Source organism: Parambassis ranga, chromosome 7, assembly GCF_900634625.1.
Source record: "Parambassis ranga chromosome 7, fParRan2.1, whole genome shotgun sequence".
Classification (NCBI taxonomy): Eukaryota; Metazoa; Chordata; class Actinopteri; family Ambassidae; genus Parambassis; species Parambassis ranga.
Window position 1 is genome coordinate 11,159,166 of NC_041028.1, and position 22,226 is coordinate 11,181,391.

Sequence of the window (22,226 nt, forward strand, 5' to 3'; positions counted from 1 at the left end):
CTACCTCCAATCACATGGGCAGATTGCAGAGCAGAAAAGGAGGCTGGCAGCCGGCCATACTCTTCCTTCATCAGAACCTCATTGCAGATGGTATGCTGAGAATGTTGTCTTATTAAAATGCTGATAGGTTGAACATTACCTAGTGGCTCAGACATGCACAGGTTCATGCAACTGAGATTTTTTGACACACATCTCAAAATTCTGACCTCTAGCTGTGATCACTGGATTTTTGCCACACCTTCAACTTTAATGTGTAGTCTTAGAATGCATAGTCATTCCGAACCGTTTTAGCTGTGGTGTTTGGTTTGTTGTGACCTTTCCATGATTTGGTACACACTGTGAATCGATCTGTTTTTACAGAAGCCAATATATGTCTACTTACTACATCTACATACTACGTAATAAATTCTTGTGCACAAGCTCTACCTGGAAAGTTTTTGCAGTGCACCAGTTGTGCCATCAGCTACAGCATGCTAGCAGGGTTAGTTTTCACATCTGGGAAATGTTAACTCACACAGCATGTTAAGGTTTAAGTGACATGCCGTGACAAATATTCAGAATCTGCTCAATTTTTTTTTACAATTGCTAAAAAATTATGTATTTTTAATCAAACCAAACGAACATACTCATCACAGGTGGGACACAGTATTCGCATTTGTTTCAAGGGTTATACTAGTATTGCTTGCAGTTAAATAGGGCTGAAAGCTGCCGGATGGAAATGGGATGTTTTGTAGAGTTGCTTGGTCAGCTAGTAGGTGTCTGGCAGATGTGTGCATGAGGCCATGACACTTCCCGCATGGTTTTGTCCTGCTCAAGGGCATATTTGTCCGTCTGTGTGCATGTGTCAACAGCATAGCTAAATACAAAGCTTGGGGATTCTAGCAGGATGTGCTCCCTATCGTCCTCTCCTTCTCCCGTTTTCAACATGCATAGAGGGCTGTGAAGGATAGGGTGCAGACAGAGGGGCAGCAAATTGATTATCCAGTGGGCTGGAAACGTGCCCATGGCCTGTGCGGGCAAGCTGGCAATAAGAAAAGGCCTCTTTCAGTTGAGGCTCTTTAATATACCAGTGCTAAAGCAAATATAAATAGGTGATGTGATGGCTTGTAGCATTGATATAACTCCAATACATCTAAAGCCTGCTTACACATGAACCCTGATGCGTTCTTCACATTGTCTCTGTCTTCTTATGTAACATGTGTTGTGCCCACATTATACATTATAATAAATGTATAACAGATACACCCTCTGTTGTATTACATGTGTTAGAATGGTGTGTCTTTTCAACACCTTTACCATTCTCTGAGTGTTTTACCATATTCTCCTCTGAGCTAAGAATAAATCTAATAATGAATTTATGAAGCAAACAGAAGGTCACCACATCAATTAAACCTTCACCTTTCAGATACAATTCTGCAGAGTGTACTCTCAGATTGAGCTAAGTGGATGATGACCTTACAAAAACCCTTCAGGAGTTCCAGTGTCAGTTACACATAAGAGGAGGCCATCAGCACAGCAGATGGTTGGAATACATTGTGCTCACTGAACAGAACACTGTGGGGAGTTTGATGGGAAGCACGATCTGGATGAGGCATGGTCATCCTACTGAACCAAGGTTTACCAAGGCTCAGCAGGATGACCATGCCTCATCCAGATCATGCAGACAGGAGCGATTGGCCTGATTAGGGCCAATATAATCCGCTGGCCTACCTCAGGTTGCCACGCCCTGCTGGTGTAATCCCCATTACCCCTGTAGGTGTCCACATACCCAGCCACTCAGGGTGTTACTCTTCTCATCAGTGTGACACACATTTGACTACACGCACTACTTACAAAGCAGACTCACACACACCAGATTGACCCAATGAGGATGGTAGACAGGCCTGTATCTGTGTCTATTAGGAGCTTTTGCTCACTGGACTGTCAGGCATGTGACACAAATGCATCTTGTGCAGTTTGCCCACATGTCTTTAAATGTACCTTAACAGCTGTATAATTGAAAGTGACAGAGAGTATAATGATAAGTGTGGGAACAGTTTGGTAGTGTTAACCTTTTAAGATATGCAGACTGAATGATTTGTTTTTAGTCACTCAAGTTCTCCAACTAATTCCCACATTTTATATATAGTACGTAGTATGAACATATTTGTTCATACTATACAGTGTACCGGTAATTGGCAGGCTGCATTGTGGGGCTTGATTGGACGTAGCCTAGTTTATTCAAAGACAACATTACTTTAGCAGGTTCTGTGAGTAAATGTATAATTTAAGATGATGGATGGGTGTGTTTTACTTATTTAATGAACATTCATGAGACATTTGGAGCTACAACCAAAGAGAGTTGTTTCTTTTATAAGTTTTGTTTACATTTTTCTCGGGTATTATCACCAGCTCCTAAACTTATGGACAAACCAAACACCTTTAGTGCTTTATAGTCATATTTTGACTGAGTGAATACATCAATAAAAGTCTTCTCTTCTTTTTATTCTTTTCTTTCTCATAACATCATGGGCTCTGGTTTGCAACATTTGCCTTCGGCTTTAGGTCAAGATTTACAGTTTGTGTTGGTAAAATTCCACCAAGCTGTGGTGGTTCTTCACATTAGCACCAAATCAGTTTTTACTAATAAGTGTTTTGAAATGATAATTATAAACCACACCATTGCATTACACAGAAGGGATGGGCTGAATGCTGGAATGTACTTGATGTGGCAGAGGTCAGAAGGGGAAAGTGGTAAATGCCTTCTCATAATAAAGGGGTTTCAGCTTCATAGCTGATATAGCTACTTGTTATTGCTTCTACTTTTGTGACCCTTACACACAACCAATTTCTGCTGCATTAATAACCCAGGCAGCTTATTTGTCAAACTGCACCCTGCAGATTTTAGACATCAAACATGGAAGAAGGCACCATAGTTCGCTGGTGTTACTCTCAAGCTGTATAATTGATGATGGTGAATTTGGTGGTTGATTCCAGTTAATATGGAAAAGCACTTGAAAATCAGTATTACCAAGTTTTGCAGCCTTACTATGAGCAGTTGTATGCCACATGATCTTATGAGATTGTGTCATGTAGATCTTTGGACAAATGTTTTTGCACAGGGTCTTACTACAAGCTGATCTGCAGTAATAATACTTATTATTTCTGTTCACCTCATTGCTTTCAGTTCACCCTTTGTTCTAGCCTGTGATTGGGCAAACTGTGTGAGCCTTTTGCAGAAAATATGGGATATCAGAGGAGCTGACTTGAGAGGGGGAGGGGAATGTAAATGCAGGAACAGCAGCAGAGACAGTGAAAGTCATGCACGAGGACTGTTCACGTGTTGAACAGCGTGATGCAGCATCACATAGTCATTCAGCTAAGGATGATAGCCATTCATAGCCATTCATAGTTAAGGCTAACAAATACATTAGGTATATGCAGCTGAGCTAAAACAAGAAAATGCAAATATATTAAGAGTATTTGTAGATGATAATATTTAAAGTACTTGAGTCTTTTTTATTTATTTATTTAAAATAGAATTTAAGGAACTTTTATTCTGTTGCTTTTGCCCTTCAGTATGATTCAGTAAAGATGAGATCAGGGCTCTGTGGAGGCCATGTTATCTTGTTCTTATCAATGAAGGTCGTTCTTTACTCTGGCTATATGTTTGGACCTGTCTCCCTGCTGGTAGTTAATGACAAAAAAATGTAAACATGACAACTTTTGCATTGAAGTGCCTGTTTCTTTGCAGCCACCGTGAATCTGTCTTACTGAAGAAAACTCATATAGATTTGATGAACCTAGATTTTTCATCACAGTCAGAAGCCTGCAACCCAACACTATTCTTCCCTGGCTTGATGATGAAAGGAAGGGAGAAAAGCAGATAATGGCATGTTTGTTTTAATGGTATGACACTCCTGGCTTGTTCTCATGCCTACTCTATGGCTGGTCTTTCCCACATTCAAGAGAGTGAATGCGTTTTAAGTTTTTTGTGCCCTCACCGACACAGCTCTCTTTCCAGACTGTATTGTTTGTTTCCACCCCCAGTCTGAGGGCTGAATTCACTGGCAAACCTGAGAGCTTTGCAGTCCAGGCACGGGTAGCTTGTTGGTGGGCATGATCCTCACTTTGTATAATTCATGAGTAAGACATTTGGTGGGGGGTTGGGGGGGGTCTACTAATTAATAAGACAGGAGAGGTAACCAAACTACCATACTGGAAAATGGATCCATCCTATGTGGCTATTTGATTGTGGTGCAGCCAATTAAAGCATCATCATTTCAATCATTTCCGTTCACCACAGTAAAAAACTTGGATGACAGGTGTCGGTCATCTGACATCAGCATGAGGCATCAGTGAGTGCTTACAATTAAATACTACTTGCATTGCAAAACAGTTGGCTATTGATGATGTGTGTGTGTTCTGTGTTCATGATGTCATGATGCTTACATAAAGCCAGAATGCATTTAATGTGAGACTTTGGTTGCTGAGTGCAGGCTAGTTGAGGAAATCCAGGTCACTGCTCTGTAAAATGGGCGCGTGTTATTGTCAGTGAATGTAAGGGCCTCTGTATTTCTCTTGCCCTTACAGCCTGGTCTGCCTGCTGTAAGGCAAATGTGAGGGACTGTTCAATAATGTTTCAAGATTTAACAACTGTGTTAGTTTATATTACATATTCACATACTCATCACAGCCTTTTCCATAACTTCATTGACAGCTAGCATTGATATATATATTTGGAACACTTTTTTTGGGCAAGGCAGTTTTAAAGTTAAAGATTGTGAGTTAAAATCAGTAGGATCTCTGTATCTCTTGTGATACAGAATTTTTAAAATAATCTTAAAATAACTGGATCTAAAATTTGTTGTAATTTTGATGCACAGCTGCATCCTTAAAACTGATTACAAGACAGCAGTTTTTTGAGCAGTCAATACACTAAGTACTATTTTTAAAATGGAATATATTGGACTCATGCTTAGCTGAGGTGGCATTACTACGCCTTTTAATGACACAAGATGTGTGGAGAGGGACCTCTGACCTTGGAAGCAGCACCTGCACAGAGGAGAAAAACTCCTTGGGCCTATTCCATGAGACGCATTCATTCTTTGAGCTGTGCAAATTGCTGAAAACCCTAAGGATCTTGAACAGTTGTGTTAAAATCAACATTGAACAAATGATAACAAATATGTTCATTAGATAAGCTGGTGGTGTGTCCATAATTTAGGCATGCTCACAAGGATTAAATTGCAGGCTTGCAGCTCTGATCTCGTCCCAGTGTTGGGTGCCTTTAACTCCCATGTCATCACCTGAGGGGCTGTCTGGTGTTGCTGTCTCTTTGTTGCAGTTCTGTGTTTGTTTAACTTCTGAATGGAGTTCTGCTGGCTTTGCATGTTTTTTTGTGTGGTGGTTTCTAGAAACCTCTCTTTAGCCTCTGTTATCCTGAACTCAGTGAGCCAGTCCTATGCACTGCTAATAGCAGCAGCACTAGCCAGCTATCTGTGTCTGTGGGCTGGGAGCAATGTATGGTTTGGCTACGAGTTCAGCGGAAAGGTTGGGCGGCTGAAATCTGTCCATTCCTTCCTGTCACTGACAGTCTGTCGGCATGCAAAGCACTAACAGCCATCTGCTGCTGTATAAATAGACAGTAGTCAGAGCTGGAACAGCTGGCACATAGGCCAGCAGTGCACCCTCTCTCACACTACTTTCTAAACAGACAACCCCACCTATAGTCATTCTGTATATATGTATGTAAATATAAGTAGCATATAATATAATATAAAAGTAGTGACCCAGATTTCTGAAACAACACTCATTAAGGTGTCTATGTATTTTTTTATATATCACAACAAGAAAAAACTTTACTTTTGAGTGTTGAGAAATCGTTACTAAATGAAAATTGCAAATTAGAAAAATCAGTATACCTCAACAACAGTACTTGTTTTTTCATTTCTGTAACTGTGGTGTAATGAACATATAGAACACCCAGTCCTATTGTTTTATACATTTGGTTGACTTCAGTCACTTCCCAACAAAAACATTTAAAGTTTCTTTTTTTCTCCAATGCGTTGGCCTTCTTTTTTTTCTAAAAAGGAGAGGGGGGTAAAGCAGTGTGAAAAGGGTCATTGTGATACAGGGGACTGGGCACATAAAGCCTTGTCATAACAGATTACCTAATGTGTTTTGCAGGCTCTGTTTCAACTGCAATACCCTGCATTCAGTGCTTTGTTATGGTGTTTTCCTGTGCTTTTTTCCCCCTTCTTCTCTCTCCCAGTAGGAAGAGAGAAATGACGTGATCAGCCTTCTGAGTAGAAACGGCGGCTCTGTTAGCACCTTTCTTTACAGTTTCATTATATAGAGGATTGTCTAAGAAAATAAAAAATGGGATGTTGGTAGTTTGTCCGAGTTAATGATGGCAGTATTTTGTTGAAGGGTCATGTCCCCTGGCTAGACAAACTCATCTTCCTGTCTGGAAAGTTCCAGTGTCTTTGGCAGAGATACTTAATACAGGAATATTGAATTGCTGTGTGCATATATTTTAATTAAAGGCCACATGGTATCTGCCTGATCATGTGAAAGTGCACCGTATCCAAGGGGGTAATCAAGATACCACAATTTCTGTTTTGGAGATGTTGTATATCCTGTGTTGTGGCTGTGACAAGCTCAGCTGTTTGTCATATGTGCACAGCAGTGCTCAGACACTACTTTTAGCCTGCAGCTTTGAGCTACATCCAGTGCCAGCTCTATCACCTGTGCTGCAGCCCTGGAAACCAAACCATCACACATACACACACACACATGCATACACACACTCCTTCACAGACACTGGATACAACTTAGAGAGCGTTTCTGTGGCCACCTCAGCATGTACCCCATTCAGACTCCTTCCTACTTAGTTTTGATGGCATTGACTTTCTTTTTGATGTGATAGGACAGGACATGCCAAAAATATTAATCCAGCAATGAAGTCTTGCAGTATTATCAGAGTACCTGTGATCTTCCTGTGAGAAAGTTTGCTTTGTTCAACCTTTTCTCTGTCAACTTTCCTCACCTGCTGATATGACAAACTAGGCTATGTACAGTGGGTACGGAAAGTATCCAGATATTAAATTTTTCTCTCTTTGTTATATTCCAGCCATTTGCTAAAATCATTTAAGTTCATGTTTTCTTCAATAATGTACACACAGCACCCCATATTGACAGAAAAACACAGAATTGTTGACATTGTTGCAGATTTATTAAAGAAAAACCTGAAGTCTGACATGGTCCTAAGTATTCAGAGCCTTTGCTGTGACACTCATATATTGAACTCAGGTGCGTCCATTTCTTCTGATCATCCTTCAGATGGTTCTACACCTTCATCTGAGTCCAGCTGTGTTTAATGATAGTGATTGGACTTGATTAGGAAAGACACACGCCTGTCTATATAAGACCTTACAGCTCACAGTGCATGTTAGAGCAAATGAGGATCATGAGGTCAAACGAACTACCTGAAGAGCTCAGAGACAGAATTGTGGCAAGGCACAGATCTGGCCAAAGTTACAAAAAATTGTGCTGCACTTTATGTTTCTAAGAGCACAGTGGCCTCCATAATCCTTAAATCTTTAAAAATGTACTAGAAATAAACCAAGTTCATAGCTCATTACTTTTCAGATGATCATTGTTTTTACCTTGTCCTTAAGAATTCTGTATTAACTGTTTCTGTGTACATACATCTGCCTAAATGGAGGAGCCAATGGTCCAATTGCTGCTGTATGTCATTCACTCTGGAAGAAAAAGAAGCCCTCATGTAAAAAGACACACAGGCAAATATCACTACACACAGGGGGAGGCTTTGAGTGGCATTGCTCATCTGCAAAATGTTCTACATTACCATATGAAATTACTGGCTGACACTCTGTCAGTGGAACAATAACCAAAATTGTACATTTTCAGTTTAGTCTAATATTTAATAAAAAGAGAAGACTCTCTTTTAATGTGGTTGTTTAGTTGTTGTTGATGGCAGCTGTTTCCTGTGTTAAGTGCACATGGTTTGAGCTGTTTAGCTCTGCCTGTGTGACCAACATTTTTATAGTGAAAATGCATGTGTGTAATGAATTCAATGATAATACTACTCAGGAGTGACCTATTACATCACACTTCTGCACATATGCACACACAGCCTGGGGTCAAAATTCCCCAGTCTCACTTAAAGAAGCACATTTAGTGTTAGTTATCCTACACCAATATTTTTTCACTGAATATCTGCATTTTTTATTTGTTCATCCATTTGTTTTCTATTCAACGAGGCACATGACTTTCTCCAGTACCTCTATACCTTTGCTGTGATCCTAGACAGACATCGATCAGCTTGAACTAACAGCTTGCAGGTCAATAGAGGGTTACTGGAAAGGCAAGGCAGATATGTGCAGCCATTTTAGACTCTGTCTGCTTGTCTCAGGTGAAAGGGGCTAGCTTGTAGTCCCCATCTGGTGCTCAGAGATCACTGCACAGCCTATTTACTGAGGGGTGTCTTTGCTTTGCTGGTCATAATATGGACCCCATGTTGAACACAAAATGTCTGCTAGCTACAACCAGCTGAGCAATGTTCTTTGGATAGCAGGATGTGGTTAGTTAACTCTTATCCACCCTGCCTTCAAATGGAGAGCTCCTGTAGAGAGCCAGCATCCTATTAGTATTATATTCTTCAGAAGAGCAAGTGAAAATATGGAGCCGTAGCATTTTGGTAAAACAAACATCTGAATTGTCCTGCCCTCATAGTCCTGTATGCATAGGATTCTGACTAAATGTCTCAGTCTTGAAGGAATTGTCTTCCCCATAGTCCCTCCACTCAGATTTGCATGTTATCTGTTTATGTAATATATGCTTCTACTATTTGACATACAGTAAATTAATCACAGCCGTTTGCAGCATACAGCCAGCAAGTGCATGTGTGCCAACAGGAACATTACATATAACAAACTATGTTTTTGCTTGTACATAATTTCTCTTTTTTATCTATTTAAAACATTTGTTGAAGTTTTTTGTGCATTAAAAATTATTTTTCATAGTTGCCTATGTAGCCTGACGTGATAAGTAGCTTAATGTCTCGATTACATATCCTAAAGCTATTCAAGCTGTCCGTTTAAAGGATTAGAATCTTGAAATTACTCTTTGGAAATCACTATAATTGTCCATAAACCTGATTTTTAAGTAACTTCATATAATTTTTAGGCAGCAGTCAGGCCAGTGTTTGAGATGAGAGAAAAGAGAACGCAGTGTGCCGCATCCTCCCCTTCTGTGCCAAGTTGAAGTTGTTATGGCAACCAGAATCTAGTCCTATACCTGTTGCCATGGTTGAGAAAGACAGAGTGATGACGCTGTTTATGAGGCAGCAGAATGCGTCTGCCATTTCAACTTCAGGATGTGACTGGGTGGAATATTTGTAGAAAGCTGGGAAATTACATATTGACACCTGGGATTGTTTGAGTTACCATACATTGTGTGATTCCCTGTTAATATCTTCTGTAGAAAGTGCACTTCCTTCTTTTAATACAAAAATAATAAATTAGACTAGACATATGTATGCAGGCAAACACCGGTCACAGCTCTATTTGTATTGTGACGCACTGGCAGGGCTGCATAAGTGAAGCCTATCTGTTGTGAGACCAATAGAGTGGGCAATTAAAGGAGACCAGCATGCCACACGAGTATGAGTCACCTTTAGAAGTGGAGCTGTTTTGAAGTAAGGACTTAACACGTCACTCTTCTGTGCTCCTTACTTTTTTCCACCACAAAATCCATCCTGGTCTCTAAAGAGAGTTCATGAAAGAACAGGTGAATTTGACAGGGTCAGAGATTGGAAAGTTTACATCATGATATGTGTTAGAACATAGCTGTCATTCCCTTTAAAGCCTGTTCTGGCCTGTAACGGACACCTCACTGTGCAAAAGCCCAACATGTGGCACTGCAACTGTTTGTACTGCTTTAGTAGCTTCAATGAACTAGAGTTTAGGGTGCTTCCTCATTAATAGCCACTGGAAATTGTTCCAGGAAAGGGGAATAGGGGCACTGGTAACCTAAACCCCCCTTCATTTCTTCATGCCCTGTCTCCAGTTTCCCTTTGGAGGCATGTCAAAGGTGAAATTGGGCTTTATTTAGCCACCTGACTTGCTGTATCCTCTTCCAGTGCCCAATATGGAAGTTGCTGCTCTGTGTGCACCTTGACCTGTTTGAAGATTGTAGGTGGCACAAACAGAAACATTTTTCTACCCATGCAAGGTTGCTGTTCACTGACATTCAATGCAATAGCAGTTGCTTATCATCACATATTTAGCATGCAGCAGTTACCATTCTGAGGACATGCTGTGCTTTTCTGTCAGCATGTGACCCATGGAGGCTGATATGCAATCCCTGTCTCTCCTCATCTCCTGCATTATTGATAAGTGTGCTACAATCCTCTTTGCACTCTACTGGCGACATCTTGATGCAAAAGCCTCTCAAGCACCCTCATGTCAAGGAGCAAAAACTGGCTTTAATTCATCCATTAGCGAGGCACTGAATTTGCATGTAACAAAGCTAATTGCTGCTTTGTGCCTTTGTGGATCTGCAGGTATACTTGAAAGAGTCAACATTCTCATAATACTGACAGAGACTGTTTTGTTCCTACTAAGATGCAGGCAGTTTTTCCTTTTGTCCCACCTTTCGTTCTATTATTGAACTGTTTGGATTGTTGCTAGGCTCTTCAGTTCCTCAAACCCTTTTTTGTTAGCTGCTTCTCATTTTGTCCCCCTTCCCCCTCAGTTCTAATGGGAGAGGTATGTGTTTGTCTGCCTAGCCCAGGCAAACTTTCTGCATTCGCCATGACATAATTCAACATCAGCCAAGCAGAGTGCAGTTTGTTGAAGAGGGGATTTGAGGAAGAGGAATATGTCTATCCACAAATATCCTGAAGTTAAATAGCATCCTTCTCCCCCCTGTCACATATCCAGTGAAGGGTGTGAAAGCTAGTACACTCGTCCCAGGGGTACCGGGGGGTGGCATACCATACATATATGAGAGATTCCTTTTGATTAAGAAATGTCTGTGTGGTCACAGGGAATGGCTGGAGTGTGGAAATATTGTATCACACACTTTTTGCAGGTACAGCAAGTGTTGTGCTTATAGTAGGCAATGTTGTTACACATCTCTGTTTTGATGATCACAATGTGTTGTTATCAGTGGGTTTGATGAATTAAACACTTTTTTAAAGGGTCTATTGGGTAAAACCTGAAGTGAAACAGTCGTGGTTGTCTCATAATGTGTCACTATCATGTGACTTTCAGTTCCAAATATATCACTGCTGTGTTTTGGAACAGGATTTTGAGACGATGACTATTTGTTAAAACACAAAAAAAATTTCTGTATCTTTCAGTCTGAAGGTAATTAGTGATGGTGTCCATCAGTTGAATTTTCAAGCACCAACAAAATTAAAAAACAAAGAGGCTGCAACAGCAGGATAAGAAGACAGCTTTTAAAATTGAAAATTGGTACTTGTTCTCTGTTATTCACATTCCAGCCACATGTACTCAACATGTCTGCTTTTGTCCCCTCCACAGCTATCTTAAACCCCAAAGCCCCAAAGGAACCAGCAAAGACCTTCAGTTTTGATTATTCCTACTGGTCACACACCACGGTGAGTTTTAACTTATTAAATTACTATGCTACACTACATTTGTACATTAAAAATTAATACTGTATGTAATTTTAAAACAATTTAAATTGTTTCTCTTTTTCCCACAGCCTGAAGACCCCTGCTTTGCATCACAGAATCGTGTGTACAATGACATCGGCAAGGAAATGCTGGAGCACGCTTTTGAGGGCTATAACGTCTGCATCTTTGCTTACGGCCAGACAGGAGCTGGCAAATCCTACACTATGATGGGCAAGCAGGAGGAGGGACAGGAAGGAATCATTCCCATGGTTTGTTTTACAATACTGGATTAAGACAGCCTTAAACCACTGCATTACAGAATTATCTCTCTCTTTCTCTTGTTTACTATTCTTTGTCTTTTTTGATGAACAGTCAGGGTCTAGCTGCCTGCAGTCATTCTTGTCACAATAAAAAAAAACAAATCAATATACCATGAACTGTTGAGACAGCAGGAGATCATTTGGTAGTAATGAGTTAGCTCCATGGCTTTGCATTTTATGTGCCTCAGTTCAGCTGTTTTGAATTTGTCATTCCTAATGTAACAATTTATCTTCTAGTAATTACATTTAGATTAAATCTAAATAAAAAAATTCAGACATTCTGTCCCTTAAAATTAGGCACTAGTTTATTGTCTTGCTTTGTGTGGTTTTGTCGATTACAGCTTAAATTCCACACAAATTAAACGATTAACTGTTCATTATTACGCTTTTTACATTGTTTCACTTGAATGTTGTATTAATATTTTTTGTTCATGGATCTCTTTACTGTTTATCTCCTTTGCCTCTCCACATGTGGTCAATGTGCACTAAAATGACTTCTCTCTCTGACTCCCAGCTATGTGAAGATCTGTTTGAAAAAATCAATGAGGACAGCAACAAAGAGGAGCTCTCCTATTCAGTAGAAGTGAGTGTCAGACTCCCTTGGCATCTGTAATCCCCTTTAACCACTGCTCTCTAATGATCCATTCCCAGCCTTTTCTGATGTGTGCAGCTGGTACTAGTCAGACCTCAATCAGATAGTGGCCGAAGCTTCAAAGATACATGCTTTTCTTCAGTGTTACGTTTTACACTTTTACTCAGATTGGAAAACAAATACAAATCTCATAATACAATGTGTTTGAATCCGATGTAAAATATTTTGTTGCTAAATGTCTTATTGTATCCACAGTTTTGTTATTGGTGCTTAAAAAAACATGAAATTTTGTCTTTAGGTGAGTTACATGGAGATATACTGTGAGCGGGTGCGAGATTTGCTCAATCCCAAGAACAAAGGGAACCTTCGAGTTCGAGAACACCCGCTGCTTGGTCCCTATGTGGAGGACCTGTCCAAGCTTGCCGTCACCTCCTACACAGACATCGCTGACCTGATGGATGCAGGAAACAAAGCCAGGTGAGTCAAAACACTCAGATCATAATGTGATTATATGAATGAGGCAGAGTCAGTCTCAGTCTCAGTCATTCCAGTTCATCGGTGATCAGATACGAGTTCCTTTTGTTTCAGGATCACGTTACTTTGATTTTTTTTTTTTGACTATGTCATACATATTGCAGGTAATAAAGATTTTTCAACTATTTCTCATATATATTTGAGTGTATATAATGTATGTGAGCATGTGTATTCGTGTGTGTCGGGGAGGAGGGAACTCTTAATCTTTCTGTGCTGACTCAGAAGGCTTATTTCTAGAACATGGCGAGTAAAGCCTATATCTCCCCTATGACTGTCCCACCAAGTGTGCCTTGTGTATTTGTGTATGCTGTCCTCACTGTATTATCCACCTCTGCTGGATAAAGTAATCCCTTAGTCAGTTCACTCTAATAGATGTAAAGCCCAGTAATGATAGCTTTAGTAATAGAATTCAGCATTGAATTCTACAAGAAAGAGAAATTATAAAAACCTCTCTGAAAAATGTTTTACATTCATATTGTTCGGCTTTTCATAACTGTGCACATATGTGCTGACCTACAGAACTGTGGCTGCCACCAACATGAACGAGACCAGCAGCAGATCCCATGCTGTTTTCACCATTGTCTTCACACAGAAGAAACACGACAGTGAGACGGATCTCTCCACAGAAAAGGTAAAAGCAAGCTATAAGCACAGCTGCTTTCTGATTTTTCTTTTTTTAATTAAATTATTACATTTCCTTATACTGTCTGTTCTCATTTTTCAGTTTCTTTCTTGGGTTATAGCTTAGATGCGTGCAGTGCTTCTTTGAGTCACTGGTGAAGAAAAAGAAAGAGAGCCATTTTAGATTTGACTTTAAACATTTCCTCTGATTCTGGGCACACAAAGGCCACAGTGTTATTGTAAACACAATGCCTATTGTGTTTAAACACTCTATCAGATTTTACAGCTTTGCTGTATCTCACTTGACAGGAATGTCAAATGTTTAGAATGCGTTACACTTCTCTCCAGATATGTTTTTATGCTTGATCTCTTGTATTTATTGGTTCACTTATATCCTCCTGTTCAGTTTGTTACCATTTAATTAGGGATGCTAAATTAATCAGTGATGGGGTATTTGAAAAAAAACTTCTACTTGAAATTGTAATTATTATGATGTCCAAAAGTGCCACATATTTCTAACTCTTCTTCTTTTTAATGGTAAACTTTTAAATGCATTTAATCTCTCCCTACAGGTCAGTAAAATTAGTCTGGTAGATCTGGCAGGAAGTGAACGGGCAGATTCCACTGGTGCTAAAGGAACTAGGCTAAAGGTAAGACTTACATACACAAACACATGCATCATTATACACATCATTATACAATTTGCTAATATTATCATGACGGTTCTGAAATCATTTTTTATCTTCGGTTGCAGGAGGGAGCAAATATCAACAAATCTCTCACCACGTTAGGAAAAGTTATCTCTGCCTTGGCTGAAGTGGTGAGTGTTTGTATTCATTTCTACCTCGTTCTGTCTTCCTCTCCCGTAGCCTTTCTCACACCTTCAACAACTTGACCCTGCCTTCTCAAGGAATGAATGTTTTGAGCCTGGCATGCTGTAATGTCTGCCCCTCTGCTTTCTCTTCTTCTCTTGTCCTTGTAATGCTTGCTTAAAAAGGACAACTGTACCAGCAAGGTAAACCCGTTGACAGGCCAACCACTAACCGCCGATTCATCCCAAGAGACAGATTTGACTGCCTTTTGCTATGGCTAATGTTAAGGTTGCAGAGATTTTGCAGCAGTTGCTTCTTTATCAACTTACTGCTGTGCTTCATGTCCACAATCATTGCACATCAGCAAAAGTGCAACAAATCTGCCTTCTCATTTTACCCGACCACTTGTCTGTTACACAAGAGGTTTTTAATCCTGTTCCATCATAGTATTTATACTGCCATCCATGAATTTAATAATACCGTAAATAAAGCTTACATTTGTTTTACATTTGTACATTATTTTTTCTGTCTGATATATTAATGTTTTGTTTTTTTGCAGAGCAAGAAGAAAAAGAAGAGTGACTTCATCCCATATAGAGACTCTGTACTAACGTGGCTGCTGAGAGAAAACCTTGGTATGAACATCTCTTGATAAATGGAATACTGTGGAATTTTTCAGCCTGCCTATAAACTGTGTAGTCAAATTCTTATTACTGGACAGCAAGATAGATTGATCTATTTGTGTAATGGAATGGGAAGTAGGAGTTAAATAAATGACTGGAGCTTGTCTACATTACTCTCTGCCAATTTAAGAACACTGTCAGATCAGCAGGCTGTATTTCAACCTAACTAGACAAGCACACTCGTCCACCTGAGGTCATGCATATATGTTCTGTTGATCTCAGGTCTTGGTGGTTTAAGGCTTAATAATAGTTCAGTCTGAGAAAATTGAAATCATATTAATTTGTTTTAGTTCTCATGTTGGCATTTGTGTTTTTTCTTCGTTGTGCAGGGGAAATCATGTGGCATTTGAAAACAAATGCTAATGTTGTATAGCTCTGCAGTCCGTTAAAAATGACCACTGCAGTATCACATAATTGATGTTCCTATTCTTTTGTTATCAGGTGGAAACTCGAGAACAGCTATGGTAGCAGCCCTCAGTCCTGCAGATATCAACTATGATGAAACCCTCAGCACACTACGGTAAGGTTTCTGTCCAGGATATAGATATTAACTGACTAATTATAGTCAACAGTGTATTTAGATTTTCAAACCCTTCCTAATTGAAGTTTTTTTTTTCTTTTAGCTATGCTGACCGAGCCAAGAACATCAAATGTAATGCTGTCATCAACGAGGATCCCAACAACAAGTTGGTGCGTGATCTTAAGGATGAAGTGGCTCGACTAAAAGAACTGCTGCGTGCCCAGGGCCTGGGAGACATCCTGGACAGTGAGTTTTTTCATGCTGTTGGCCATCTCTGCAGCCACACAGCATCTTCTTTCTCTCAGGCCCTACCACAAGCTGGCAACATCTTGTACCTTCATTACTGTCTCATTGCATTCAGCCATCTTTGTTTCCACCACAGTGCTTGTTCTTGTGCCTAAACTAAAAACAGTTACAAAAGTAAAAATCTTTATACTGGTTTATTATGCCTCTTTACTAAGGAGATTTTGTAATTACATTTTAATTACATTTTGATAAAGTATCTTGATATTCTAGGAGTCAGATGATAAAGTAATTGGGTGATTATGGCTGATAATGCAAATAGTGTCTTTAAAAAACATCACTCTTCATTTGCTGTACGTAAGGCTCATAGCCTCGTCAGTTAGAGACATAATACACCCATTAATCAGTTCTAAAAGCTGATGTAATTAATAACCTGCTTTCTTGCTAATGCCTGCTCATAACATGCTTAAAGTCATGGCACTTAACAAGTTATTCCATGGCATTTCTTCCCATCCTTGTTATCGTTACCATTCAACTCTCTTAAAAATATCTGTAACCTTTTCCTCTCATTCTACTTGCGCTGACCTTTGACCCTTCTCATCTTTTCCTGCTTCCTCTCAGTTGATCCTATGGGGGATGATTACCCAGGAAGTGGAATCAAATGTGTGTATATGTGTGATAGTGCAATGCATTGTATGCCACTATTAACCCTAATGATAGCTAACATTGCTTATGACCCACATTACATTTATATTAAAATGGCTGCCAGCTTTGCATGTAATTGCTTAAATAAAGCAAATACATATTAGAAAGAGACTCTGAAATGCAAGGCTTCTGTTGGTGTGCTAATGGCAAGGGTTAGCATGCCACTAGGTTAGCATGCTTTGCGCTTGCTTTTGTTTTTTCAGAACAATAGGGTGAGGCAGCTATTTGCTCAGATCCAACTGCATCATAAAATAGGAATTAATCTTTTATAAACCCAACTTTTAAAATAGTCTTTTAGTAGATCCCACCCCCAACACCAACTCATAATTTTATAACCATGTCTCACTTTTTTAACCTTGTGTACCATGTCAGTGCTCTTTCTGCCTTTTATTTTGTTTTCTTTCACTAATCACTGCAGGTGCTCAAAGCTTTAGAATACCACTTCTGAGTTCTCAAAGTGAGGCTCAGATCTACAGACGTAAAGGTGCATATATTTTACATTTCTAATTAGCTGCACCAGAGGTACTTACTAACTTTAATAGTTTGTGCTTTAATAGTGTAGTGTGCCCACTAATGTAAATTCCATAACCCCACCCTCCCTCTTACCCTGTGTGCTAATAGTGTTTCTGAGCAGACCTGATTTGCAGGGTAAACATTTTAAGCATTCCTGCTCTATGTTTGGTCTGTTTTTCTTTATCAAGAAAAGCCCATGTCCCAAAATGTCAGCACCACTCAAAACTTCTATTATTATTATTATTATTAATATTATTATTGTTTTGCTGGTGTCTTGGAGAACAGAGTGTGTATTACCTCGGAGATCCTAAGACCATTATATTGACATGAGCTGCCTGACCTTTAACCAAGGCCACTGTGGCTCTGCTATGGTAGATGTTTCTGTGTGTATGTGTGTGTGAGTTCAATGAATCGGTTGATTCAACTGCAGGCTGAACTTTGGCAGCATGTGTCTCTCATCTGTCTTCCTGCCGAACCCTTTGCAATCTCCATCTCTTTCTCCATCCTGTAGATGATACTGTTAGCAGTTTTCACACAGCATTCTATTATCCTTTCAACTTTTACACACACAATATAAATTAAGAGCTCAGAGTTAATTGCTCTACACTGTAATTGTGACCTCATAAAACAGTCCTCTCTTATAAAGAGGCTGAATCTTATCAACCTATCTGTAGTGAAAACTGCTCTCTGTAGCTGCCCATCATGCTGGGTGTTTGTCTTAACCCTTTGATGTACAATGTGTGTCTTACATTGGTCTTTCCTCCCCCTTGTCCTTTCTCTTCCCCATCTTCTTCTCTCTCTGTTTAATATTTGGTTTCTCCATTTTATGTGGTTTATTCTCTCTATCCTCTCCTGGGCCTACCCCTCCTCTTTCTGTTTTCTCTCTCTTTCTCTCTGTCTCTTGTTGTTGGCTTAGACCTCAAAGACATTCAGAACAATAAGCATAGATACTTGATAGCCTCAGAGAACCAACGCCCTGGCCATTTCTCCACAGCCCCTATTGGTTCCTTGACAGCCTCTCCATCCTCTGGCTCACTGTGCAGCCAGGGGGGCCTGCAGTCAGTCACCAGCATCCAGGAGCGCATCATGTCCACGCCTGGAGGAGAAGAGGCCATTGAGAGACTCAAGGTAAAGTGGCTGTTGAAGGATGCAGCAGTCTTCAAATCACACTGTCTAATTAAGTCCCACTGCTCTCTGATTACTGCCAAAAAAGCCCTAAATCTGTGCATATTAATCTCTAAATTTAAATCATGACAAATCTGAAAAACTTTTGTTTGTGTCTTTCTGCCATTCAGCCTTTTTAAATTTTTGCTTTTACAGCTTTTTTCCTGCTGTGATAAATTTGTATTTATAATTAAATAAAAGTAAACATAATATTAATACTGATATAAAAATATAAAATGAAGGTACAAAGTGCACTAGTTTGTGCATCTTTTTAAAGTGGTTACACAGTAATTGTGAAAAAGAAAAGCCTCAACATCGCACGCCTTTGTAACATTTGCTCAGTGAAATCATTGAACGTCAAGACGGCTGTTTAATTTTAGCCCACACACAGCCTTTAATAAGACCCGTTTTGCGTATCAGTTTTCATTCAACCTCTGAGCCTTCATATTTTTCCCACTCACAGTAGACTCACTCAGTCTGTAGATAAGGTAGCACATAGAATTGCAACAAGCCAGCCATGAGGAGCAGCAGTTTCCACGGCAACCGTGGTGCCCAGGCTGTCTGTCATCCAATGACGTCAAGCACCAACGCAAACACGGAGGAAATTGGACTAAAATAGATTCAGTCTTATTGGCTTGTAGTTTTATTAGGAAAGAGGCAAAAGATTCTAAAGATAGAATGTATAGAGAACCTATATAGTTCATTGTAGTGTTGAGAGAAATACACTGCTTTATTATAACATTGACAGCAACAACACGTTGAACTGAATATATAGAGTACATATCATGACATAAAAAAATGTAGTTTTAGGTTGTTAGGTTGTATCCTAAATAATTTAGACTGGACCTCTTGTTACTAAACATCTCAGAGGTTTTCCTCACATTTTGCCTGTTTTTTCAGGAATCAGAAAAGATCATTGCTGAGCTCAATGAAACCTGGGAAGAAAAACTGCGGAAGACTGAAGCAATCCGTATGGAGAGGTCAGTATAGGCAGGCACTGTTCATCTCCTTCATTTTCTATTAAAAGCATGTGTGTGCAGGGTTGGGAGGGAGGGGGTTGATAATTCCCTCCACATTTTTCTGACGTCTTACAGGGGGTGTCTGTGTGACCCATTATTACAAAGGATTTCTCAATCTGACATTAACACCCCCTTCATGCAGGTTTTGAGCTGTGTCAGATGTCATGCTGCTTGTATAATTCCCTTTTTATGTGTACATCTAAAACCAACACTATCAGCATTTCCTCTGTGTTTTCCCACATGGTTTGACAAATCATCTAAGAACCAGTCCTCAGAGACCATAACTCAATCCTTGAACCACCCCTTAAATCTTTGTCTGTGACTTTTTGCCCCTCCTTGCTGTCTCACTCACTCTCTTCACCTATCTGTCTTCTTTCCTTTGCACCAGTTCTGTCCATTTCATTTCCTTTCTTTGTCAGCATACTCTGCTACACAAACACCCCTCACACCCTTTATCCACTCATCTGTGCCTGCAGACATCAACCATGTTACTGTCTGTCCACTGAGTCTTGGTGGTGCCATTCTCTGCCAGTTATACCACACATCACTCTCTCTAATGTTGCAGACCATCCTCACCCTCTTTCACTTATCAAGAAAAAAGGCTTTGGTGAAAATAAATGTTGCAGAAAGTCTTTTCAAGGAAGGAATAAGTGTGTAAAGACTGAGGTCAATCTAATCTAATGTTTGCCTTCATTACAGAGAGGCTTTGCTTGCAGAAATGGGTGTGGCAATCCGTGAAGATGGAGGCACTTTGGGTGTATTCTCTCCTAAAAAGGTAGGGCAGACTGAAGGGAATATTATCAGACACAGACACTGACAGTGGCATGTGTCAAGTTTCCCATGGTGGTGATTCACACCCTTCCTTCATCCATCACTACCTCATGTCAGTTTTCCATGTTGTCTTTTTCCATGAGAACCTTCCCTATTCTGTCACTGGTTATTCTCACCATTCACTGTCTCATCCTTTCTGTCTCTCCACTGATGATTTTCCACATTCAGCTTAGCCATGAAAGGCCATTTGATGAGGAGTTTGATTGTTTTCCTGTCAAGAAGGTTTGTTTATTTGAAGAAGTAGGCAAGGCACCTTTAGTAGTAGTAGTAGTGCCATGACTGCCAGTTTAGTTGAATCTTTAGTTGTTGCTTCATCTGTAGTTTCCCTGCCCATTTAAATTGATGTTGGAGTGTATTAAGATTAGTTTTGTATTAAAGTTTCTTATTTTTATATAATATACAGTGATACTGAGATCTCTGTAGCTTATTGAAACCTGTCCTCTAGCTGCTTAGATTTCTCACCGCTCTCGTTAGGCTCATTAAATTAGTCAGTGGTCCATTCTACTCACTCTCCCTTCCATTTCAGCAGGCAGAAGCAGCATTGTTTGTCAGCAACACATAGACCTATAGACGTGCTTTAGTAACTTTAATCCCTGATTATTTGTTGCCATCTCTCACTACTCTGATGATTTTATAAAATGTCCCTCTTGACATGAATCCTTTTTTGCATGTTTTAACCTCTTATCTTCTGCTCATTGATGTGTTCTAGTTACCTTTTGTTCACATCCATTCGTCCTCCATTAATTTGTTTTTCTTCTTTCACACTCATTGCCTCTCCATGGGTTAGCATTTCACCGAGAAGCCTTGTGATCTTTATACAGATTTTAATGGGGTGTTTTCCCCTCAAAAGGTTGGTGGTCTGAAGGTGTAACTTGTACTGTAGGCTCATTCTTTGTGCCTCTGTGACATATGAGACTAGAGATGGTAAAATGTTTTTCTTCACTAGCAGGGCAGCAAAATGATCTTATAGTACACTGTGTTATCTACCTCTTGTGTTTATCTGTAGACTCCACACTTGGTTAACCTGAATGAGGATCCTCTCATGTCGGAGTGTCTGCTCTATTACATCAAAGATGGAATTACAAGGTAAATAAAACCTGAATGACACTGAGATGCTGCAGATAAGGTTGAACGATTTCGCACTTTTCCCAGGCAGGGTTTAGCAAATGGAACTGTGAGAGGCTCAAAATGTTCCACTGGTCTCAATTTTTATTGTCTAAAGTTACTTTTCTGCCCTTTTGGCTCCCTCTGTAGTTTATTCTTGTTGAGTATCCTGTTACATTTGCACCTCAGGGGGATAGTAACTTATGGTGCCATTTAACTTGTGCTGCTGGAGCTCTTTTCCCAAAATGGCTGACAACACAATGAGAGTCAGAGTGCAATCTCTCAAAATGGCCTCTGTGATTGTTTCAGGGTGGGTCAGGCAGATGCTGAAAGACGGCAGGATATCGTTTTAAGTGGGGCTCATATCAGAGAAGAACACTGCATCTTCCGCAGTGAAAGGAATGCTAACGGAGATGGTGAGACATAATTTGCTTGCTTAAATATAAAAGATAAGCCCTTCAGATTGATTGACTGACTGATGATCGGTTTGTTTGGTGTTTCTCGAAGTCATTGTCTTGCTGGTGCCATGCGAGGGATCAGAGACCTACGTCAACGGGAAGCGCGTTGAGGATGCGATCCAGCTTCGATCAGGTACACACAGATCTTCGTGCATAAATCTATAAATGAACTGTAAATGTTTTTGTCTTTTTCCTGTACATACATATGTACATATTTTCCTTTGCCGCTATCTTTCAGGCAACCGTATCATTATGGGCAAAAATCACGTTTTCCGGTTCAACCACCCAGAGCAGGCCAGAGCCGAAAGGGAGAAGACCCCCTCCGCTGAAACCCCTGTGGAGCCGGTGGATTGGACATTTGCTCAGAGAGAGCTCCTGGAAAAACAGGGCATTGACATGAAACAGGAAATGGAGAAAAGGTATGATTGCAATTTTTTTATTGATTTCTTATCAAATG

The 22,226-nt window shown here is 39.9% G+C and overlaps 1 protein-coding gene across 10 annotated transcripts in view; it reads left to right on the forward strand.

Annotated features, from left to right (window-relative positions):
- The window catches only part of kif1b (kinesin family member 1B), a 48,658-nt gene that overhangs the window by 2,758 nt on the left and 23,674 nt on the right, over nucleotides 1-22,226 (forward strand). For 3 of the 10 annotated variants that reach the window (XM_028409038.1, XM_028409043.1, XM_028409045.1), the window contains exons 3-21: nucleotides 11,556-11,632; nucleotides 11,740-11,919; nucleotides 12,485-12,553; nucleotides 12,861-13,039; nucleotides 13,616-13,727; nucleotides 14,290-14,367; nucleotides 14,472-14,537; nucleotides 14,715-14,732; nucleotides 15,089-15,164; nucleotides 15,654-15,732; nucleotides 15,836-15,978; nucleotides 16,597-16,638; nucleotides 18,110-18,321; nucleotides 19,258-19,337; nucleotides 20,076-20,151; nucleotides 21,214-21,293; nucleotides 21,621-21,727; nucleotides 21,819-21,902; nucleotides 22,008-22,188. In XM_028409038.1, the coding sequence (XP_028264839.1) occupies nucleotides 11,556-11,632; nucleotides 11,740-11,919; nucleotides 12,485-12,553; nucleotides 12,861-13,039; nucleotides 13,616-13,727; nucleotides 14,290-14,367; nucleotides 14,472-14,537; nucleotides 14,715-14,732; nucleotides 15,089-15,164; nucleotides 15,654-15,732; nucleotides 15,836-15,978; nucleotides 16,597-16,638; nucleotides 18,110-18,321; nucleotides 19,258-19,337; nucleotides 20,076-20,151; nucleotides 21,214-21,293; nucleotides 21,621-21,727; nucleotides 21,819-21,902; nucleotides 22,008-22,188 (1,939 nt within the window). The remainder of the gene's footprint in view (nucleotides 1-11,555; nucleotides 11,633-11,739; nucleotides 11,920-12,484; nucleotides 12,554-12,860; nucleotides 13,040-13,615; nucleotides 13,728-14,289; nucleotides 14,368-14,471; nucleotides 14,538-14,714; nucleotides 14,733-15,088; nucleotides 15,165-15,653; nucleotides 15,733-15,835; nucleotides 15,979-16,596; nucleotides 16,639-18,109; nucleotides 18,322-19,257; nucleotides 19,338-20,075; nucleotides 20,152-21,213; nucleotides 21,294-21,620; nucleotides 21,728-21,818; nucleotides 21,903-22,007; nucleotides 22,189-22,226) is intronic. The other 7 variants (XM_028409044.1, XM_028409042.1, XM_028409048.1 and 4 more) reach the window with 5 other exon arrangements.